General features: G+C 36.7%; 2 protein-coding genes across 3 annotated transcripts in view; one reads left to right on the top strand and one right to left on the bottom strand.

Moving 5' to 3' along the window:
- usp53b (ubiquitin specific peptidase 53b) overlaps positions 1–16,152 on the top strand; it is a 32,678-nt gene extending 16,526 nt beyond the window's left edge. For both annotated transcript variants that reach the window (XM_057330717.1, XM_057330718.1), the window contains 13 exons: positions 43–125; positions 632–737; positions 3,208–3,354; positions 3,783–3,932; positions 4,279–4,447; positions 6,482–6,595; positions 6,731–6,850; positions 8,066–8,720; positions 9,122–9,186; positions 10,915–10,981; positions 12,287–13,086; positions 14,700–14,785; positions 15,635–16,152. In XM_057330717.1, the coding sequence (XP_057186700.1) occupies positions 43–125; positions 632–737; positions 3,208–3,354; positions 3,783–3,932; positions 4,279–4,447; positions 6,482–6,595; positions 6,731–6,850; positions 8,066–8,720; positions 9,122–9,186; positions 10,915–10,981; positions 12,287–13,086; positions 14,700–14,776 (2,553 nt within the window). In that variant the 3' untranslated portion in view covers positions 14,777–14,785; positions 15,635–16,152. The remainder of the gene's footprint in view (positions 1–42; positions 126–631; positions 738–3,207; positions 3,355–3,782; positions 3,933–4,278; positions 4,448–6,481; positions 6,596–6,730; positions 6,851–8,065; positions 8,721–9,121; positions 9,187–10,914; positions 10,982–12,286; positions 13,087–14,699; positions 14,786–15,634) is intronic.
- Positions 16,153–16,214: 62 nt separating this feature from the next.
- Positions 16,215–21,333, bottom strand: fabp2 (fatty acid binding protein 2, intestinal). Its single transcript, XM_057330723.1, has 4 exons — positions 17,952–21,333; positions 17,543–17,715; positions 16,656–16,763; positions 16,215–16,479 (listed from the first exon to the last, which is right to left on the bottom strand). Exons 1-4 carry the CDS (start codon positions 18,016–18,018, stop codon positions 16,429–16,431), a joined length of 399 nt encoding a protein of 132 aa, XP_057186706.1. The 5' UTR covers positions 18,019–21,333; the 3' UTR covers positions 16,215–16,428.
- Positions 21,334–21,431: the final 98 nt, after the last annotated feature.

Raw genomic sequence — 21,431 nt, 5'->3', positions numbered from 1 at the left:
TTGTTTGGTTAGACCCTCACTTTAGTTTCTTTCCCTGTATAGTTTGTTTGTCGTAGTTGTGGGGCATCATCAGACCCTCACCCTTTCACTGAGCTTGTGCACTATGTGTCTTCCACAGCACTCTGGTGAGTGAAATCATCAAGTGGTTTATATTCTGTAGAGAAAGTTTTCTTTACTCCAGTTAACAAATATTCCTCCAAATATTACTGTACTGTGTGTACTTTCTTTGTTAAGAACCCTAAAAATGAAAATTCTGAACAACGGCAAAACCCATTTACTTCTATTGTACAAACCAATGCAAGTGAATGGGTACCGTCGTTGTTCGGTTACCAACATTCTTCAAAATATCTTTTGTGTTCTGCAGAAGAAAGAAAGTCACACAGGTTTGAAATGACAAGAGGGTATGTAAATGATAACAGAATTTACGTTTTTGGGTGAACTATCCCTAAGTGGATAGTGTCCCGTTGACCCATTCTAATCATCTCATGGAAATTGTCGTCTTTGACAGGGACAAAAGATAAAATTTGACAGCTCGAGAAACTGCATAGAAAAACATTGTTTGCATTGAAGAGTTTAGGTTACATTTATTACACTGTCTACAATTAATGCTTCCTCTGTGCTCTTTTATCAGTCAACAAGTGGAGCGTGTCCTGGAGAAGACAGACAGACTGCGCTCAGACATGTTTGGTGAACTGCTGCAGGCAGCTAACACTATTGGAGATCTCCGTAACTGCCCAGTATATAAACTCTTATTTTCTTTAAACAAGTTGCATGCTCGCCAGATGCTGCCACATTTGTTTATATATATTTGTTTGTTTGTCTTTTTTAGAGGCATGATGAACTGAAATAATGGGTTACTTAATGTAATCCCTGGTTCTTTGATAACAGAGTGAACTGTTTCACGAAAATGACTTTAGGCATGACTAAATCCCAATTCAGACCGTACTTGTTTTCTAAACGGGTTTGAGTTACAATTCATATCACCTGATAGATGTGATTGCTGGAACTGATTCGGACGGGACTGAGATTTCTGTGTATATTGCAGAGATGGGAGTGTTCAACCTTTGGGCATTGCAGAAGATTGCATGCTTTTGATGTGTACATTGCTACTGTATGTTGCGGTATGATCAGTTCTTTTAATGGCACAGTTCACTCAAAAAGGAAAATTCTGTCATCATTTACTCACCCTCATGTAATTCCAAACCTTAGGGACATTCTTATGCACAAATGAAGAAATTTTGAAGAACGTTGGTAACCAAACAACAATGTCCCTTATTGACTTCCATTGACACAATGCGACTGAATCATCATCTTTTGTGTACCACAGAAGAAGGAAAATCATTTATGGTTTGAATATGGTTGGTGAATTATTTTTTAGTGAACTCTCCCTTTAAACTTTATCTTTGTACTTTGTTTGTTAATTATTTATACAATTTATTTCAGTTAACCCAATTGAAACTCAACTCTGTTTTTAAATTCAAATTACTGTGCCTGTGGAAGGAGGGAAGAAAATTAAAACACCTCAATCTGTTGTCAAAGAACCTGTGATTTTGTTTAGAAGCCCATAATTCTTGTTCAAACCTTGCTCTGTGTTAGTACCATAGAAAGTACCAAAATGTTGATTTCACTCATTTTCTCATTCTCCGGCTGTACACCAGAAACTGTCACCTGATAGGTTTCTTCCAAGATCTTTGCTTAATAACACAACAATAACACAAAAATATTAAGCAAACACCTTAAAAACTTGAAATGTGAAAACGAAAACAGGAAGTGCTTCTGGACCATTGTTATTCAAGCTCCTATTCAAGCTCATCTGCTGCTGGTTTCTTCTTGGAGTGCTAACTATCAACACATCAACAGGAAACTAGAACAAAATGACAACAAGAAATAAAAAATACACTCTGTAAGAATATTGCTATTTCAACTTAAAAGGCCGGCCTTAAATGTTTAAGCTAAATCAAATTGGCTTTACGTGTCATTTGAATTTAAATGATATTAAACCGATTTCCTACTAGCATTTTATATAACTTTTTTCATATAAATTTCAACTTCATTTTATAAGACAGTTTAATATAATTTCAATTTAAGTGACTTGTGAAGCTAATTTGATTTAATTAAAAAAATGAAGGCAGCTAGCTTTTGTACTACATTTTTTAAGTGCAGGTTTTAATTTTGTACAGTGCAAGTTTACAAAATAAAAGTAAAGAGTTAAACAAGCACACATGTACAAGGGGATTTTTTTAACTTCCAGCATTGTAAATTTGCAACAATAACACTGTTGGGTTATTGTGAAAATATTCTGCATTAGCTTTATTGTGACTGTTCATGTGGATAAAGACACTGTGGCCCGGTTTCACAGACACGGCTTAGCTTAAGACAGGACAATGCCTTAGTTGAATTAAGATATGTTGCTTTAATAAAAATGCATTAGAAGAATACATTACTGGTGAGAATCTCGAGACAAAACAATGGCACTGATATATTTTAAGATATTTCTGGCCAAGTTATATTCAGTTAAGACAGGTCACACATTCATTTTAGTCTGGGACATACAGCCTTAAACCTTGTCTGTGAAACCGGGCATGTGTTTCCTATAGTGTGTGTATACTACAGATTTCAATTCAGTTTTTATAAATTATTCAAACTTCAAATGAGTGCTGTCACAGGAACAAGGAGTCTGATGGTATCTGTAAAGCATCCAACATTTTTTGGCAACTCATATCTTGACCAAAGACTTCATATACTGTAGTATGGCCGCTAAATAAGGATGTTGATACCTCGACCACATCTTAATCTTGTGCTTGTCAAAATACAGTATTTCCCAGTTTTACATGAACAAGCTTTACATAAACATCTTGTTAAATCCAGTTAAATCTTGTTAAATCAGTTGCGATAGGTTACTTGTTTTTTTAAAGCGTATCATGCCCCTAAAACCTATCTGAGTTTTTCCATCCCTCCTCTTTCCATTCTTTGAAATCCTCTTGAGATTTTTTTTTGCTAAAGATTTGTTTCCAAATGTAAGTTATTGCAGGTCATTTAAAGCTGCTGCTTTTAGGCACTGAACATTTATCTTTTGCAAAAAAAAAGATTTTTACATATTTAACATTAATTAAACTGTTGATTTACTGAATAACTTATTGGTATGTATTTTTATTTCTAAATATAATTTAGTCAAATGTAATTTAGTCATGCTCTTGTGGATTGCAGAGTAACTGTGGGCAGAGTATCAAAATCCGCCGTGTGCTGATGAACTGTCCAGAGATTGTCACTATTGGCTTTGTCTGGGATGCTGAACAGTCTGACCTCACTGAAGACGTCATTCGCTCCCTAGGACCAAACCTCAATCTCTCTGGGGTGAGGGTCAAATCTCAGTTTTGATTCTATTGCATGCAGGAGGATTTTGTTATATATGTATATACATACACGTAATTACAGATTAGCACTTAATCTGACAAAACAAACACATTTTATCATATATTATAGATGTTTTGGTAAAGAATGTTGCATGGTTGAGAAAGTCCAACCGGATGGGAGTTTCCCATCACACGTACAACAGGAAAAGATTCTGAATTTCTTTGGGCTATACTTCTATTAAAAAATTGCACATTATAACTCAACCTTGCATGTCAGTTAAAGGCGAAATGCAAAAGTCTTTTTACTGAGAATAAAAATAGTAATGACTATATATATATTGGACAATTTCTATAGCTTAAACGGGAAAGCACAGTGCTTCAGAATGGCTTTCTCATCTTGCGTGTTTTTATTGTTCTCTCTTTCCTAAGCTGTTCTATAGAGTGACTGATGAAAATGCCAAGAAACGAGATCTCCACCTGGTGGGAATGATCTGTTACTCTAGTCGACATTATTTAGCATTTGCTTATCACAGCAAGTCTTCCAAATGGATCTTTTTTGATGATGCAACTGTAAAAGAGGTATTTAGCACATATTATACAACAAAATCTTTTGGAGTAGGGTTTTCTGTAATGCCAGGCTGTTGTGGTACCATGCAATTTTAAAGTTATATTTGGGTTCTGAATTACGAATTGTGGCAATTGGTTATGTTCTGGAAAACCAAACTAATGCAGCAAAACAAAATTTTTGACAGGTAGATGTAGGTGACATACTGGAAAGATTTTGTGACTTTAATAAAAATGACTGATTATAGAGTGCAGAAGATTGCTTAAATACTGGGGAGTTACACTTTTACAATCTTTATTAGTAATATGACAGAAGCCAGTGCAGCAATGATATGGTCAGATTTTCTCTTTCAATATTTAGATTGGCTCCAAGTGGAAAGATGTGGCATCTAAATGTATCCGGGGTCACTTCCAGCCGCTTCTCCTGTTCTATGCCAACCCGGATGGTACTGCAGTGTCTAATGAGGATGCTCCCAGACAGACCACCATGTGGTCCCGTTATAACTTCCCCCTTAATGGAAAAGGGACAGGTGAGACAACTCCTAATAGTGGATTCAAATCTGTGTACGTTTCTATCCAACAGTTTATAATGACAAAACATGTTAATCAAGCTATTGTAATAAAATATGTGCATAATAATGATATATTCATTTATTTAAGAGACTTCTGTATTACAAAGTAACTTTGTATAAAAGAATGTACAAGACCACCTTTTGACAGGAGCTGTGAGTTACGTAAATTGTGCTTTTATCCATTCCGACGTTCCATTTGTTTGTCTGATTTTGAGCACAAATTCCAGTTTTATGGTGAACATTTACTAGGTGGATGAGTTAATTTCTGCATGGGTCTCTGAACTCTAGAGGACAGGGATTATCACCCACGCGCTCACTCTCTCTGCTTTTACTTTCTCTCTCTCTCTCTCTCTCTCTCTCTCTCTCTCTCTCTCTCTCTCTCTCTCTCTCTGTCTGTCTGTCTCTCCTAATCCCTTCACTCTGGCCTCTGCATAGCGCTGTTATCACCCGTCCCCTCCACCGAATTCTCCCTCCATTCTCTCTTCCATTCTTGCTTTCCTCTCACTGATGTGATAAATGGATATTCTGCCCAGGCTGTCATACTCACAAACCCCTATTGGTATGGGAAAGCATTCTTATTTTCCCATGAATATCTGTAAGTAGTTTTACTTTTATTTTTCATTCTCTTTTTTTCTGTTACTTTATTTTTATGTTATTTGTCAAAACAGCTGGCCTCTGAAAGCAAAGGTTTTGCTGTTGTACAGTACATTTTCATTCGTAGTGGGATGCGGCAAAGGGCAGAATGCTGCATTGGTATCTATTGCAGTTCTACTAGCTATTTTTCATCGGTACTGTTGAATAAATATGTCCACTTAATAACTTACATGCTCTGCTGGGCTTTTGAGTATCTTACTGAGTCTTTTGGAGACTGTGAAAGGTCTTAATGTTTTTGCTGGATTTGTTCCTCTGGTGCTTTTGGAAGGATGTTTAATGTGGGATTTGTGCTGGCTTGCTCTTCTGGTCCCTGCTGAGCTTTGTGCTTTAGACTGAACTGGCAACATTTCTGCTGAGCAGAACACCAGTGCTGTCCCTGTAGTGATAGACCGCTTGCAGTGCCATAAGTTTACCAACCCTTTTACTGTCCTCAAATGTAAGACTATAATACAACATTGCCAATTAAAGTTTGGCTTTGCTGTCCATTACTGAATGGGAAACAGTTGCGTTTTATTTTAAATGTATTTTATTTAAAACCAACTAGTATTAACACTGTTGCTGTATTTTTATACTATATATTTAACAGACTTAAATGTAAAATAAAAATGTTTGTGGTATAGTGAGTTTGAATGTTGTTCCCTCTTCTCCTATTCTCTTCCCACTTCCCTGTTATTTAATTTTATTATATCACTGTGTGTACACTAGTCAGTGGCAGATTTGTTTAGCTATTCACCTGTGGGATGTGCAGTAATCCGTGAACTTGTTTTTTCCTCTGCAAACATCTGGGGCATCTTACAGGGTGTCCTATATAAGCACATAATAAGCAAGCGTGTCCTCTTTCTCTCTCAGCAGAAGTTTGCAGATGGAGCAGAGATGTAATGTAGTTTAGGAGGTCATCTCTACCCAAAGCTGTTTGCTCAGTTGAAAATTGCAGTGGTTTATTTGATTACACAATATACAGAATATATAATATATTTGTAATCTTAATTAGCATAAACCCCATTACAGCAGTTCTGTTAGGATAAAATATGACAGGATAGACTTTGGATAGATACATTTTAACAGGATTATTGTTAATAATAATAGATTGTGTATTTTGTCTGTGGAGCACAAAGGAGGTTAGTAGAAAGTTTAAACTGCAGTTATATGACTTTTTTGGAGTTCAACAGCTTCTGGTTACCATATGCGTACACTGTATAAAATGAGCAGCTTGGAGAATTTACCAAAAATGCGTAAATTATGAAAAGTTTTGAAAAGCATTGCATACTGTAGTATGGATTTGGAAAAAAAACGTTCGGTCTAAAGTTTAATTAAATGATTTCTCTCTCTATGATTTAGACACTCAGCTGTCAGGCTCTAGGAAACTCGACAGTGTGAGAGATGTGAGTGTTGGTTCCCAACGAACAAATCAGGGATCCCACAAAACAACAATGCAGTCTTCTACCAATCGGTGTAAGTCATTGACATCAGCACATGTCCACACAGTATTTTAGGCCTCTATAGGGATTGCATTTGAAAATCACTGTTATGAAAAGAAAGTACTTTCCATTAATGATCTTACCGAAATCCTTCTTTTCAATATCCCAGTTAAAGTGCTTCCAGAAAGTCCCAGCAGGTACAGGGAGTCTTCCAGGGAATTTTCTCACCGAGGACAGAGGAGAGAGAGTGAAAGAAGCTACCGAAGATCTGACTCCCTCCCACACAAAGGTACCCGGATAATTGTTTTGCTATTTCATAGCTCAGGAGATTTTATGGAGTTTGATTTAAGTATTAGCTTTGTCTCAGATGTCTCTTTTGAACCTTTAATGGAGACATTTGTCAGATTTGGCGCTGGTTTGTACGGTGTCTCTGAATTGTCAAAACACCTTTCAAAATCCTTGCTACGGATGCGAAAAATGCAGAAAATCGGACCCAGTCCGAATTTTTTTATGACGGACGAAAATATCGGAGGCAGTGTGTAAATGTGGTTGACACAACATGAGGTCGTGTTTATTTTTTAACGTGTGAAAATTTCGGATGCAAATTTCAGATGTGCAATGGGCTTTAATGTGCAATCAGTCATTATTGCAAAAGAACTCTGACAGTGTGACCAGGGCCACTTCGTAAAGTGAATTGACTGTAAAGGTCTTTGCACATACAGTCCGACATTTTCGTATGCGGTTTTTTCGTATTTGTCTCTCGTTTGTACGGTGTCTCTGATTTGTTATAAAAGGCCACTCAAAACGCTTGATACGGATGCGAAAACGCAGAAAATCGAACCCGGTCTGAATTTTTTAATGACGGACGAAAATATCGGAGGCAGTGTGTAAATGTGATTGACACAACGTGAGGTCGTATTTATTTTTTAACGTGCGGAAATTTCGGATGCAAATTTCGGACTCAATGTGCAATGGGCTTAAGACAGGAGATGAGGGTTGAGGGTTGTGATTCCTATAGGGAACACATATACTGAAAAGATTTATAAATTGAGAGAAAAATGTAAGTCACTTTGGATAAAATCCTCTTCCTAATGTGTAAAGGGCTGTCCCTACAATCAAAATGAGGGTTTGTTTGTACTTAAAGTGTAAACTTTTTGCATGTTCCCTTACCTACCATTTTTCATTTACCAATATGCATTGTATTTGGCAGACACTTTTGGATAACTTACAGTGCATTCAAAGTATACTTTTTATGATTATGTGTGTTCCCTGGGATCAAAGCCCATTACGTAATCCTTACTCCTATTAGGGGAATAAAAAAATCGAATTCAGGGCAGTAAATTAAAAACCAAAATGTATCGTACTTGGACCTTTTTAATTGATGCTGATTAAAGGCTAAACTAGAGTGGTCTCTTCATTTTTTTTCTGTGAATGTATGTACTGTCTGAACAGCAAGCTTTTGATGGAATTTGCCCCAAAAAATGTTTTTTTTTGTCTTCATAAGATGTGTTATATCCTCGCTCATCCTCTCCCCCTGAGAATGGCCCGAGATCTCATTCTGACCAGAGGCAAAGAACTCTCCCCTCACGAGTCTGTCGAGCCGAGTATTCTTTAACATACCCTCGCGGATCACCCCAGGAGTCTCGCTCAAATGACGGAATGGCAACCAGTACCATCCGTCACAACGACTCATCATCTCTCAGCCATCGCGGGTCAACGAATCTCCCCGAGCGGGGCAAATCCAAGCCCTCGTGGAGACCAGTGCGAGAAGTCCTAAATGTCGACAGCGTGTTGAGTGAGCTAGAACGACGTAAGCAGCAGCAACAGCGTGGAAGTCCTCGATGCATCCGTCGCTTTGGTCAGGAACGAGGTCTGATGAAGGAAAAGCAAAAAGGTCTGATGACTATCTATGAAGATGACTCACGGTTAGAGACGGAAAGCCAAAGCTCCCAGGAGTCCCAGCGTCAGATGATGGCAACGCGGCCTAAAGGCGGAACTAATGTAGCACAGCGGAGTGATAACTGGATGATTCAGAGGACGGAGTCGGGGTACGAGAGCAGTGATAGGTTAAGCAGTGGCTCCACCAATCCAGACTCACCAGGTGTGGAGAACTTCACAGGCAAAGAGCTTAGAGCCAATCAAGATGCACAGCACCTCAGGTAAGGAATATATTAAGGAAAAAAACATATTGTCGTTGTCCTTCCTAAAGCTCGGATGTCTAAATTGAAAAACACTGTACTTTTTAAATGATTAAATATTGTGTTGTCAAAGTTGAAAAACACTTTTTAATACTTTTAATTGATTAGATATTTGCAAAACCCAGTGACAAACATAAGGGTGAATATTAATATTGATTTATGGGAAAAATAGAAACCACGAAAAGTGGAGAGATACGAAGTGTAATTGAAGCTTTGGCGTTCTTATGCTGTGTTCACAATAAATCATGAACAATCGCGTTCCTCGCTCTTTATTACTCGTGGGAAAAGCAAATCGCTTAATTCGCGTTTGGTGTGAACACAGCATTAATCCATTAAAGCATTAATTTTGTCTGTTTCCTTAGGGATCAAGGCCATAATAGTCAAGGTGACTCAAAAATGGAGGCAGTGCGCTCTCCACTGTATCATAGTAAGTATTACTTTAACGAAACCTTTATGGCATGTCATCAGAAATATAGGGCAAATAAAGGACATCCTTACAATCAATCTTCACATTTTGCTTACTTTTTTAATAACCACGTTGAAAAACTTTAGTTAACCTCTTCAAATAAACAGGAACCTCAAATGATAGCATTAAAGTCATCTGTATTTTCATTCGCATTGCTTTAGTCCCAAATGAAAAAAGTAATGTAAAGTTATAAATAGCACTTCCCAAAGTGATCAAAGACAAAAAAACTTGTAACAAAGACTTAATGGCGATTAGTTATATAAGAATCCTGCAAAAATAGTAGACATATTTAAAAAAGCATCTTCTTAATGACCTACTCTGAGTGGCAGCACAGTACAAGGAGAAATATGCAGTGAAATGAAATACTTATTGTGGAACCATGACACAGATAACATTCCCCTTTCTGTATTTCATTCCTCTTTCCTGTGATGCAACTCAAATACACAATGCCAAGATCATGGGTTAAATTCCCAGGGAATGCATGGATGCAATAAAACATACAGTATACCTTGAATGCAATGTAAGTGGCTTTGGATATACTGTAGTATCTGCTAAATGCATAAATGTATAACATAATTTTCCACTTTTTAATTCATTTTCTCTAAGTTATAGTAATTTATATTAATATAGGGTGCAGATTTAAAAAATGTATAACCAGCCATTAATTTGATGTATTTATAGACTATGTTGTATGAAGCATCCGGATCTCATTTCCCCTATGAGAGCAAAAACTATTTTTGCTTTCATGCTTTGGAATAGAAATGCTGTTTTGTAGGCTGTTTTTGGTAAAGCTACGTGCAGAACTATACTACTGTAGATAATTCCCAAAGAAAGGAGTGCTGCAGAGCCATTAGTCATCTGGAGTGTTTCCAAAAGGCTTACAGAAATCATCTACAGTTTTGTCATGTATCCTTTGTGTGATTTTATGCAACCGTAATTCTCACTAATTCTACAGCAGCTTGCCAGAAACTGAGAAAATCCCCATCCCTCTCTCTCTCTTTTGCTCTACGTCCCCTCCGACTCTGTAAAAAGAGATCAGCTTGAATTTGAAACATCTCACAAAAGAGTGATGCAGTATAATGGAACATGGGAATGAAGCAGGAAGAGAGAGACTCTTTACTGTTGTTGCACTGCGGTTGCGGGGCAGTTTCAAAATCAAGCTCTTGATATCTCTGTGTTTCAAAGCTGCATGTAGTATTTACCAACCATCTCAGTTTCCCAGAAGGCCTGGAATAATAAAGCCCTGCTTGCCACAGAGGAAAAAAAACAGAAGCTTTTTAACCGTTAGGAGAGCACACAGAAAGAGAGAATTACAAGTGGCCAGAGAGAGAGTAAAAATCCAAAAACATCATCAGTTGTTAAATGTATTCCATGGGCTTACTAAAGCCTAAATCTTAGACTTAGCAGCACATGTCATATCCTGTGGCTCGATCCTCACATGGAGCTCAGCAGGTTGGCAGGAAAGAGATGAATAGTCTGTCTATTTATAAACAAGTGAGTAGGATGTGTCCTAGTGAGTGTGTCTGTGCCTGCTGTGATCAACTGAGGGGGATTTTGGCAGTTCTGTTACTCTGACACTACACACCTAAGCCAGAGAAACAAAAGCAACCTCTTAAACTTTACTGTCTGGTTTATGTATTAAATCTATTTTTGCATGTATTTTTGTTTTTTGTCTCTTGTCTCTTTTAGGCAAACAAGGGGTTAAAATTCAGGGACACATCTCAGAACATCTCATTAAAGGAAGTCCAAGTTCAAGGTATTGACTGGCTTTATCTAAACCTAGCAAGTATATCACAAAGTCATTGTTTGATGGGTATATTTTTACTTGGTTAATAAAGGCGAAATGGATAGTTTATCCCAAAATGTTATTAAAGCGGCCCTAACACACGAGGTTTCTGCCAATCTCATATTAATCTTGAGTACCTATAGAGTAGTATTGCATAGTTCGTATCTTCGAAGAGTATTTAGTTTGATCACATTTATAAAAGATAGATACAGCTGTACGATTATTTCCGAAAGTATACGGCACGTGCGGGAGGGAGGGGTAGGCTGAACTAAAGCACGTGCGCATCCATTGCCAACAAAACACAGACATCAGTTTCACTTACCGCATGCGGTTCAAGTCCGGCATCTTTTATCGCTGGGACGGCTCCATATATCAGTTTCAAATGATCTCCAAATCCAGCGTTATATCCACCGTTTATATAACATTCATCACCCAAATGCAGTGAACCTACAAACACCTGAACTTCGTGAACGTATGCTCTCTCTCCTGCACACAAGTGAAAGTGACGTCTGCGCATGCTCCTTCTCCTGCTCTCCTTGCTGCCGCGTGCTTTTCAGGGAGAATTGTCCAATAAGGGTCTAAGAAAAATAGTTATGAAACAGTTTTATATGTTCGAAAAAAAACTTTCCGAAACCTGTACAATCGCTGGGGGAGTGTATCGAGCACAGAAATACTACGTAATACGCCCAACTCGTTTTTTGACAAGTTGACCATGTTAAGCATTAGAAGACAACACGTTTAACATTGTAAAGAAGTCAGAATGCATGACACACCATTGCACCACCCCTTTAAATATATACTTCAGTGTAAAACCAAACATTTGACAAATTTTGAAAATGAAAATCATTTGACAGATATGTACTTACAATGGAAGGCAACCATATTTTGCATATTTGTAGTTTTTTGTTTGTATTGATAATCTAGGCAAAGTATATAAAAAATTATTAGGGCTGTCAAACAAAATGTTTGTCTATGTACTGTGCATATTAATTTTGTATTTATAAACACAAAAACATACACATACATGCAAATATATTTAGGAAATAATTTATTTATTTATTTATATTTACCGATTTAAAAAATATATAAACCTGGTTTATAAATACAAAATTAATATGTACAGTACACAGACATATATTATGTAAACACAAAATTTTATTCTGGATGCGATTAATAGCAATTTATCATTTGACATCCCTAAATATAATGAATATCTAAATACACCAAAATAAGGCAACATCTACTGTATACAGTAAATAAATCATTTTTTTACAGAAGGAAGGTTAGATATTCATCCTGCACTTGCAGGAAAGGGGGCAATGCAGAGAAGGCCACTGAAATTCAAGCAGAGAAGCAGGAAGTTTCCATGCGATGGCATCATAACCCAGAAAGCCCTCTACTGCGACGCTTGGGCAAGATCAGTAGTCCCGAGTGTAACAGTTCTGATGAACTCACAAACCCTCTTTCAGAGCCGGAAGACAGCGCTTATCGCTCCAGCACCAGTGAGGTGGCTCCTCACGAATCACCGGGCCTTAATCGCTGTGGTTACATGCAACCAAGGCAAGAGTCAGCCATACCTACATCAATACCAACTCACTCCAAACATGCACAACGACCGATTGAGATAAAGACTCCACCGTTTCGTCCCAGAACCTTACAGGAGATGTCACAGACCGTTTCCAAGGCGTCCGGTCGTGCCGTTCCATCATCACACTCCAACGCAGTACACCGAAGAACAGAAGTCAATTGCACATGCCCAAGCTCATCCGACGTGAGTTCAAAATCAGGTTCTGATCAGGAGAGGGGAGAGCAGGTGTCCAGTGAGCCTGAAGAAAAATCTTGTGGTTGGGAAAAGCCTTCTACTGTTGCATCCCAAGGATCAGGAGTAGCACTGACCACTTATTTCTCTGTGGATAACTGTATGACAGACACATACAGACTGAAGTATCACCACCAGAGGCCGCTGGTTCTCTCCATGCCTGAGCCCAGAGGACCTCTTAGAGAAGGGAGAGACTTGGTGCACATGAATTGCACGGAGAGCCAATCTGAGCGTGCCAAAACTAAACCTGACTCTGGTACGTTAAACCTCATGCTATGAATTATTTAATCTCTTGACTTTTGATTTATGTATTTTATACAATTAAGAATAGGTCAGTCAATGTCACTGATACTTTTTCACAATTACAGGATTAGTTCAGCCCAAAATGAAAATTTTCTCATAATTTACTGGGACTGCAAGATATTTGGAAACTAAAAGTTATATAACTTGCATTCATGCTTCACATTTTTTCTGGGAATCTCTCTGCTAGAAGTATTACAGTCATTCAGCAAACCACTGTGAAATGCACATTTGCGATGGCATAGTGTTGAATGATTTTGAATGTTTTAATGATTTTGTGTTCAGCTGAATAAAGGACATCATATACACAGTATGTGGGATGGCATAATATCAATAAAACACAAAAACGTGGCCTTGCTAAATATTGCTATGTAGGATATGTTCATACGATAATGCAGAAATTTTGTATAATCAATTAATTATATAAAGTATATTTAAAACCCATTTCTAGTTCACAGCATTGGAACCTCCTAAAAGCCCTTATATCCATCTCCAAGTAATAAATATGCTTTCTTAATCGAAACAGTAGACTTCTGAGAGAAAACAATTAATATTTAGAGTCATGGATCGAGCTCTAAATTCAAATGAGGTAGCACATTGATAACTTCAAATTTCATTGTATGCTCTTGCGTGTTTCGTGACCAGTTGTCATGTGATATTTTGTCATGCGACACCAATTCAGTTTGTCTAAATCTGTTAAAAACATTGCTTGTTGTCTCTCACACACCTATTGTTTTGCTTCAGGAGAAATTTATCAATCCACTTGAGTTGTTTGGGCCACTTTTTGTCACGGAATACGTGGCGAGAACCCAAACGCAGGAAAGCAGAGGATGAGGTTAACAAAATATATTTATTAAACAAATAGACAAAACAAAAACCCACGATGGGGTAAATCAAGAAAACAGGACTAAACTGAGAAACACTTGACAAACTATAACTAAACACTAAAAGACTTACTTGACTAGACTCACAATTCAACGGGAACAGGCAATAATGGTAACGCTGGACGAGAACAAGACAGCACATAGCACACGCAATGACCGACACAGGACAATGAAACATGAGGGTATTATATAGGGAAGACAGACAAAGGATAACGACACGGGGCAGGTGTGGGTAATAAAACACTCAGGGAAAGATAACGAGGAAACGAGAGGAGCGGGGACAATGACGAGACACTGGAGAGAAAGCATGTTATTGTAAAAAAAAACAATAATATGTTTCTCTCCACACCTAACCAAAGACTTTGTCATGGCTCTGCTACAGGACCAAGAAAAACATGACTAAATGAAGCAGAGCCATGACACTTTTATGATGGATATATGCTTTTTGGAGCTTCAACATTATGGGACCCATTCAGTAAATTTGGGATGGCATTGAGGGTTAATTAGGAGAGAATTTCCATTTCTGGGTGAACTAATCCGTGAATAACACAAAGGTTTAGCATCAGATAATAAGCAAAATAACCTGCATTCTTGATTTAGACATAACATAAATATACTGTTAGTTGCCTTTTATGAAAAACTTACGGAATATTAAATACTTAATTAACTAAACTAACCTTTACAGGCAATAGCAGCAATAAGCCCACTGCTAAATGGCACCCTGTCTCTTCAAAGGGACTGGATGAACATGGATATTTGTGAAGGTCATGGGTAAGTTCTTCTTTGCTTTAAACATTGTGAACTGCACTAAACATTAGGTAAAAAAATGCAATCTAAATGTAAGCATGCAAACAAAAATCAAATATACCCCAAAATTTAAAAGGTTTAATGGGTGTGCTTAATGACAATTTTAATACAAGTTTAAAGAGAGACCCCATGACGATTGGACCCTTTCATCTTTGCACTTACAACTGTTTAAACCCTGTTTAATAATTAGTATAAATGTCAAACTATACTGTTTTACTATGCCGTTCTGGCTCTTTAGCTGGGCAATTCCAATGTTATGGATGTGACATTTTCAGTCAAATCTTGAAATATAAATGTTCATATACTGTATATCAATTTATTGAATCATCTGTTTATATTTTATTAAACCCATGATAATAGAGTCCAGACATAAGAAAAATATACAGTCTATACAGAAGTTTTCTATTTTAAAAATAGAGAAAATTACATTGTCACACAGATGTGACAAAAAAGAGAGACTTCACATGAATAGTTAAACCACCAGATAGTGATATCTGACCTCTCAGGATTGTCGAAAACCTTTGGTAAAACTTGATTTTTTTCATCTTAACGTTGACATTTGCATGGAATTGCCCAGCTATTTCATATCTAAAGCTTATTTTATTGAAATCGAACAGACACAACCCAAAAAACAGCAGTGTAAGGAGAGACGATCACAAAATTGAACTGCTCAGTTGCTCTGCGAATTATAAACTATTTATAATATTTACAGTAAGCATTAAAAAGAGGGTGTGTCCCAACATTTGACTGGTGCTGTATCATTTAAAATGTTTAAGAAATACATACAATATAATCAGTTTATTTTCTTATTAGGTCCTGATGAACCAGTGAGAAATAATCCAGAAGACTTGCCAAAGAAGTTCACTTGATATAAATGGTTTTGCAATTGTAATTACAATGTAATTATGAAGACAGAGGGCAATGTATGGCAGACTCCTTGTATCCTCTTCCTGTAAATTGTGACGCCTGATTCTCTTAAAAGAGCCATCCACTGGAGGGCAGTATGCACTTTGGCTTGAAATATTTGCTTGTGAACACGAATAACCATTTTATGCTTAATATTGAATCTATTGAATACCTTTTACTGAACTCCGACTGGTAATATTTAAAACAAAAACGTTCTAGTCTTAAAGACCGAGTCCTAAAGACAAACATGGTATATGTGTCTATGGCTTTTATTTCACTGCAAATGGACCTTTGTAAATACTCCCTTGAGGTGGTTTGTGGAGTGCCTTCCTGCAATTTTTCATGCAAAATATTGACATGGTGACTCGAAATAAATGAAAGTGTAAAATTATACCCACTATATATTTTTGGAGATGTCTATGCATTTATTTTTATTCTTGTTTAATAAACTTCAAATGTTCCAGCGTTGATTTATTTCTGAGAGCGACTCGCTGACGTAACGCATTTCTGTTTTTTATTAGGTACACAACATGCAGCACAGAACTGAAAACAGTTCACAAAAGGCTTTGAATATCAAAACTCAGTGCAAATGAAACATGATTTACATGGACACACTTTGTATACATTAAATACAGGGCTGGCAATTCCTGTAAAATATTCAGTGTTAACACTAAAACGTTTTGAATCGTCCCAATACAGTTCTAACCCCTTTTGAAAATCCTCTTGGCATCGACACCTTCATAGTTATAGGTCTGTGGAGGAATAAAACAACACTGGTTTGTGCAAACAGACAATACGGTTTGTGGACATTATGAGGTGAGGTTAAGTCATCTACTCAGTTCTCTTATCAGTTTAGTTTTTTACTGTATGCCTACTGGATCGTGTGCTGGATAGCGAATGCTTGCATAATAGCACAGCAAGATTTTACCTGTACAAGTTCACCATCAACAATCTTCCTGGTTGTTATGAGCACCTTTCCATTGTCCTTGCGACTGAAGGTGCCCTTCAACATGTCACCCTCCATGACCCAGGATCCCTGTGATAAGAAGGTCAAGAGGTTAAGTTCAGTCTGAACTAAGCAGAAAAAATAAGACACATACTCTGGTTGGTCTGTGTCTAACTGTTTGCTTAGGAGGCTTCTTGAGTGTATGCTTATGGTAGGGCTAGAGGGTGTTGTAAAAGATACACAGTCTACTGAACTTTTCATGGCTCCCTCCAACCAGAAAAGAACAACTGTGGATTATGCAAAAAATGAACCACTGTATGACTTATTATTTATGGCTGCAAAGATTGTGTATGCTGTAAGTCTTAAATATGTATATGACCCTGATTTAGTTGAAGCAGTGAATAACTATTCCTAGGCAACGTTTATCATTTTGCCTCAATACAAATATTTTTTGAAATTCTCTGTTTATGCTGTGATAACACTACATTCTGGACATTACTCTTGTATTGACCAACTTTTGCAACTTTTAAAGTGATAGTTCACCCAAAAATGAAAATTCTGTCATCATTTACTTACCCTCTTGTCATCTCAATCCTGTATGACTTTCTGTCTTCTGCAGAACATAAAAGAGGATATTTTGAAGCATGTTGGTGACAAAACAGCGACGGTACCCATTCACTTCTATTATATGGACACAATACCAATGTAAGTGAATGGGTACCGCTGTTGTTCATTTTTCAACATTCTTCTAAATATATTCTTTTGTGTTCTGCAGAAGAAAGTCACACAGTTTAAAATGACAAGAGGGTCAGTAAATGACCAATCATTATAAGAGAAAAAAAGTCTAATCACAAATCAGACATGCTTACACTGAGCTCAGTGCCATCTGCCAGAGAATATTCAAAGTTGACGCCGAGAGTAAATTCTATGTCCAGTGTGCGGAAAGCACTAACTTCCTTCACTATGAACTTGTCACCGGTTTGCTCCAGGGTGATCTTCAGGTTGTCATGAGCAGCCAGTTTCCTTTTCACCATGTTGATGCCTGTTAACACAAACACATGCACATGCACTTATTGTAAATAATGACACACCCAGCAAGTCTGGATATTGTTTATAAAGAGTGTTCAAGCATTTGTTCTTAATACCAAAGACTATACATTTTTACAATTCACAGTTCATACAAGAATACATTCATAAGCATCTGCTGAATTTGACTCTGATGAATTTGATAGTAATTGCTATCTTCATTTCAATCTGATTAACTATAAAAGCTCTTACCCATTTGTTCCATAAACTTCTCGTAGTTCTCATTGCGGTCAACTTTCCAGGAACCATTATAAGTCATGATGACGGATTTGCTGTGATCCTAATGATGGCCCAGCTTTACTCCACGCCTCCCTTTTATACCCGTTTAAGTGACAACACACTTTCTAATCTGAGTATTATCTTTACGCTGATGTGGCTGAGTAAAGCTCACAGAGTGTAAATTTGACCCTCCCTCCAGGCTATACACTTCCCAGCATGCATCACTCTTTCACCGATTCTGAAAAAGAGTGGAGGCTTCGATTCATTCAATGGGAACAAGCGCTCACTTGTATCGGATGGTCAAATATTTACGTCACTGGTGGCTGTTGTTCGCACACAAAGTCCTGCTTGTGTTTGAGTTAATCACTGTTTTAACTGTGTGGGGTGTGTCTAGAGTACACATGTGGTGATTATGTGGTTAGAACTCCTGTGGCAGTATGAATAATGCAAATATTTACGCAATGATTTAGAAATATTAAAGAAATACAGTTTCAAGCATTTTGTCCATTGTATGCACATTCCAAACCTGCACAATCTCTGCTTACTCAGGGTCTCAAACGACAACATTTTGAGTTTGTCCCTTTTTGACCCAACCAAGAGTTGAAAACAACCAAGCATTTAGTAGTGTACAAGGCCCGCATCGAAGGTCAAATCCATGCAACATGCAATGAATGCATCTAAATAGCACTGGAGACTTTCATGAAAGGTTAAAGGAATATCAGTGTTGGCCTATCACTTCATTTGTAGCCTTGGATCTAAAATATTGATAATCTCTGATAATGGTGCATTTCATCATTACCTCAACCCCAATCCTCTCAACAGTTCAATAAAATAAGACCTTTGTATTGTCTGTCTTATTGTACCTGAAGATAAGAAAAGAGGTGAAAATTGATTTATTATAAGTTAAATTGCATAACTGCAACTTCACACAAATCGTAATGTTGTACTAGACCTTAAGTGAACATGCAGAATTGGTAAAAACAACACATTTTAACAAGATTTCGGCAAACTATTTAATCTAGATTGAGTCTGTATTTCATTTCATGCACAATTCATCAAATCAGAGGTGGACAGTAGTGAAGTAGTTTTACTCAATTTTTAAGTATCTGTACGGTACAGAATCAGAATCAGTGTTTTTACTTTGAAAATGTTTACTTGATTACATTATAAACCAAAAAATCTACAAATTTACTTTATATTACTTTTACTGAAGTATATTTCCTGAGTAAAAGTAAGATGATTTTAATGGCCCGGTTTCGCAGACAAGGCTTATCTTAAGCCAGGACTATGCCTTAGTTAAATTAAGATATTTAGCTAAGTCACTTTTATAAAAATGCCTTAGAAAAAACATTTCTGGTGTGCATCTTGAGACAAAACACTGGCTCAGACATATTTTAAGATATGTCAGGGCAAGTTATTTTCAGTTTAGAAAGCTCAAACATTCATTTTAGTCTGGAACTAGTTTTAAAAGCCTTGTCTGTGAAACCGGGCACTTACGTTTTATACAGTAGGTAAAAAATATTTATGAAAATTAAGTAAATTAAGTAAAAATCTCTTCCGTCAACACCTGACTGATCAGTTCTGACTTCTATCTCTTTTCTACTTCTTCTTCAAAAAAAAAAAAACTTAGCTCTGTATACTGTGATAGGCTATATGAGACCAATTTTCTTTTATTGCACTTATGCTTTTTGTTGTCCTTATGTTGTTCCAATTGCTTCCATCTGTAAGTCGCTTTGGATAAAAGTGTCTGCTAAATGACTAAATGTAAATGTATAAAGTATGACATTAAAAGTGTAGTGAAATCTAAATTTTCCACTTTAAACACTCTGATAAATGCAGATAAATGTACACCCATGTATTAGCCTATGTATACAAAATCAGATGCTGTTTGAAAACCTGGATTTTTGAATGCTTTGTAAATGTAATAGTTCTTTCACTATTACCAGTGCATTGACCTCCTTACTGACTCCTTATACACAGTTTAACAAGATCTTTTATTATGAGTCACTGTTGACAAACAGTTATCTTTTTGCATTTGACATGATGGTTTATTTTTGGACAGTACCGCCTGCAGCTGTAGGGCTGTATGCAGTGTTCTTATCATTAGCAGTTGACTTTACAAAGGTTTTCTCTCTGAATATGCTTTAGCAGTCATGTTTTGTGCTGTATTTCTGTCTGCTATTTAAAATCAAAACTGATGATGTCTGATAAGAAATGCTTTGTAGCCCACAGTTACAATAATGCAGCATGGTTCTCAAGTGTGTGTGTAAGTGACTATACCTTTAAGGTATAGTGTAGTTGAAAATGTTATGTTAGGTGTGTAGGTTAAAGGTTGGGTTGGGACACTAAAAGTATTATCACCCTCATTAACAATGGGAGTCTGTGAGACAATCGTATTAATATACTGAAACAGACATGTTTGTATGTGTTTGGTTATGGGGAAAGAGTTAGGCTTAGGACAGGAAACATCTAAATAAATCCTTACTTATACAGTGTGTGTTTGTGTATGTGAGAGAGAGAGAGCGAGAGAGAGAGAGAAAGCACACTGGATGCTTGCAGAGTGTCACGACAAAACTTGATTGCTTCTGTAATAATTAATGGAGATATCTAAATTGCAAGCAGCTGTTATGGCGTGCCTTATTAATTTTTTCGTTATGTGTATAAATAACTGGTGACCTCAGTTAACTTTATAGTAAATGAGTGTGTGTGTGTGTGTGTGTGTGTGTTTAAATGGGGTGCTATAGAGACTACAGAGGTGTGTTATGTAGGGTTGTAAGGGTAGTGTGCCAACAGTTTATGTCCAGGAGGTAATGTTTAACTGTACAAGATACAAATCAAAGATAATTTCTCTGATTAATGTTGAAAGTCTAAAAATTGTAATTGTGATATCATTGTGCATCAGAAAGGTTTCAAAGTCTATATAAAGTAATAAGCATATTTTAGAGAGATTTATTTAGAGAGATAAATATGCAAAATAGCAGCAATACAATATGATTAAGTCGGAGCAATGCTTATTTTCATAAATCAATACACACAAATCAAAATACTATTTTTTCACAAGACATACAACATAACTTACAGTAGCCTATGCTGCAAGGGTGTTAATGAAAGCATAGTGTTATGGGTAGATTTCCTATTAAAGTAATACATTTCTCTGCAAAATTCAATGAATACAAACTCCCATATCAATTAAATAGCTAACTTCTCAAATACTGAACACTCACTTATTTAGAAACATATTTAGAATATATTAACTTAATAACTATAGAATAACATCATAGTAAGTTTGTGCTGTTAATCATACAATAACTTGCTCATATGTACATGAATGGCACATTCTCTGCTGCAATGTAATTCTTAGTTTACACATTGTCATAGGAAAATTTCAAATAAAGTTGATGAGGCTTAAATAACTTATTACACTCATACAGTAATAACATGTGTTGTGTTCAT

The sequence above is a fragment of the Triplophysa rosa genome, linkage group LG4 (assembly GCF_024868665.1).
Source record: "Triplophysa rosa linkage group LG4, Trosa_1v2, whole genome shotgun sequence".
In the NCBI taxonomy this organism is placed as follows: domain Eukaryota; kingdom Metazoa; phylum Chordata; class Actinopteri; order Cypriniformes; family Nemacheilidae; genus Triplophysa; species Triplophysa rosa.
This window is presented reverse-complemented; position numbering and strand designations above follow the sequence as displayed.

What these genes read in the sequence shown, in the direction of transcription:
- fabp2 (XM_057330723.1), bottom strand. Translation starts at nt 18,018, where the DNA reads ATGACTTATAATGGTTCCTGGAAAGTTGACCGCAATGAGAACTACGAG. An exon ending in GAAGTTTATGGAACAAATGG is followed by an intron (nt 17,716 to 17,951) that starts GTAAGAGCTTTT and finishes TTGTGTTAACAG; the next exon opens with GCATCAACATGGTGAAAAGG. An exon ending in CAGATGGCACTGAGCTCAGT is followed by an intron (nt 16,764 to 17,542) that starts GTAAGCATGTCT and finishes TTCTTATCACAG; the next exon opens with GGATCCTGGGTCATGGAGGG.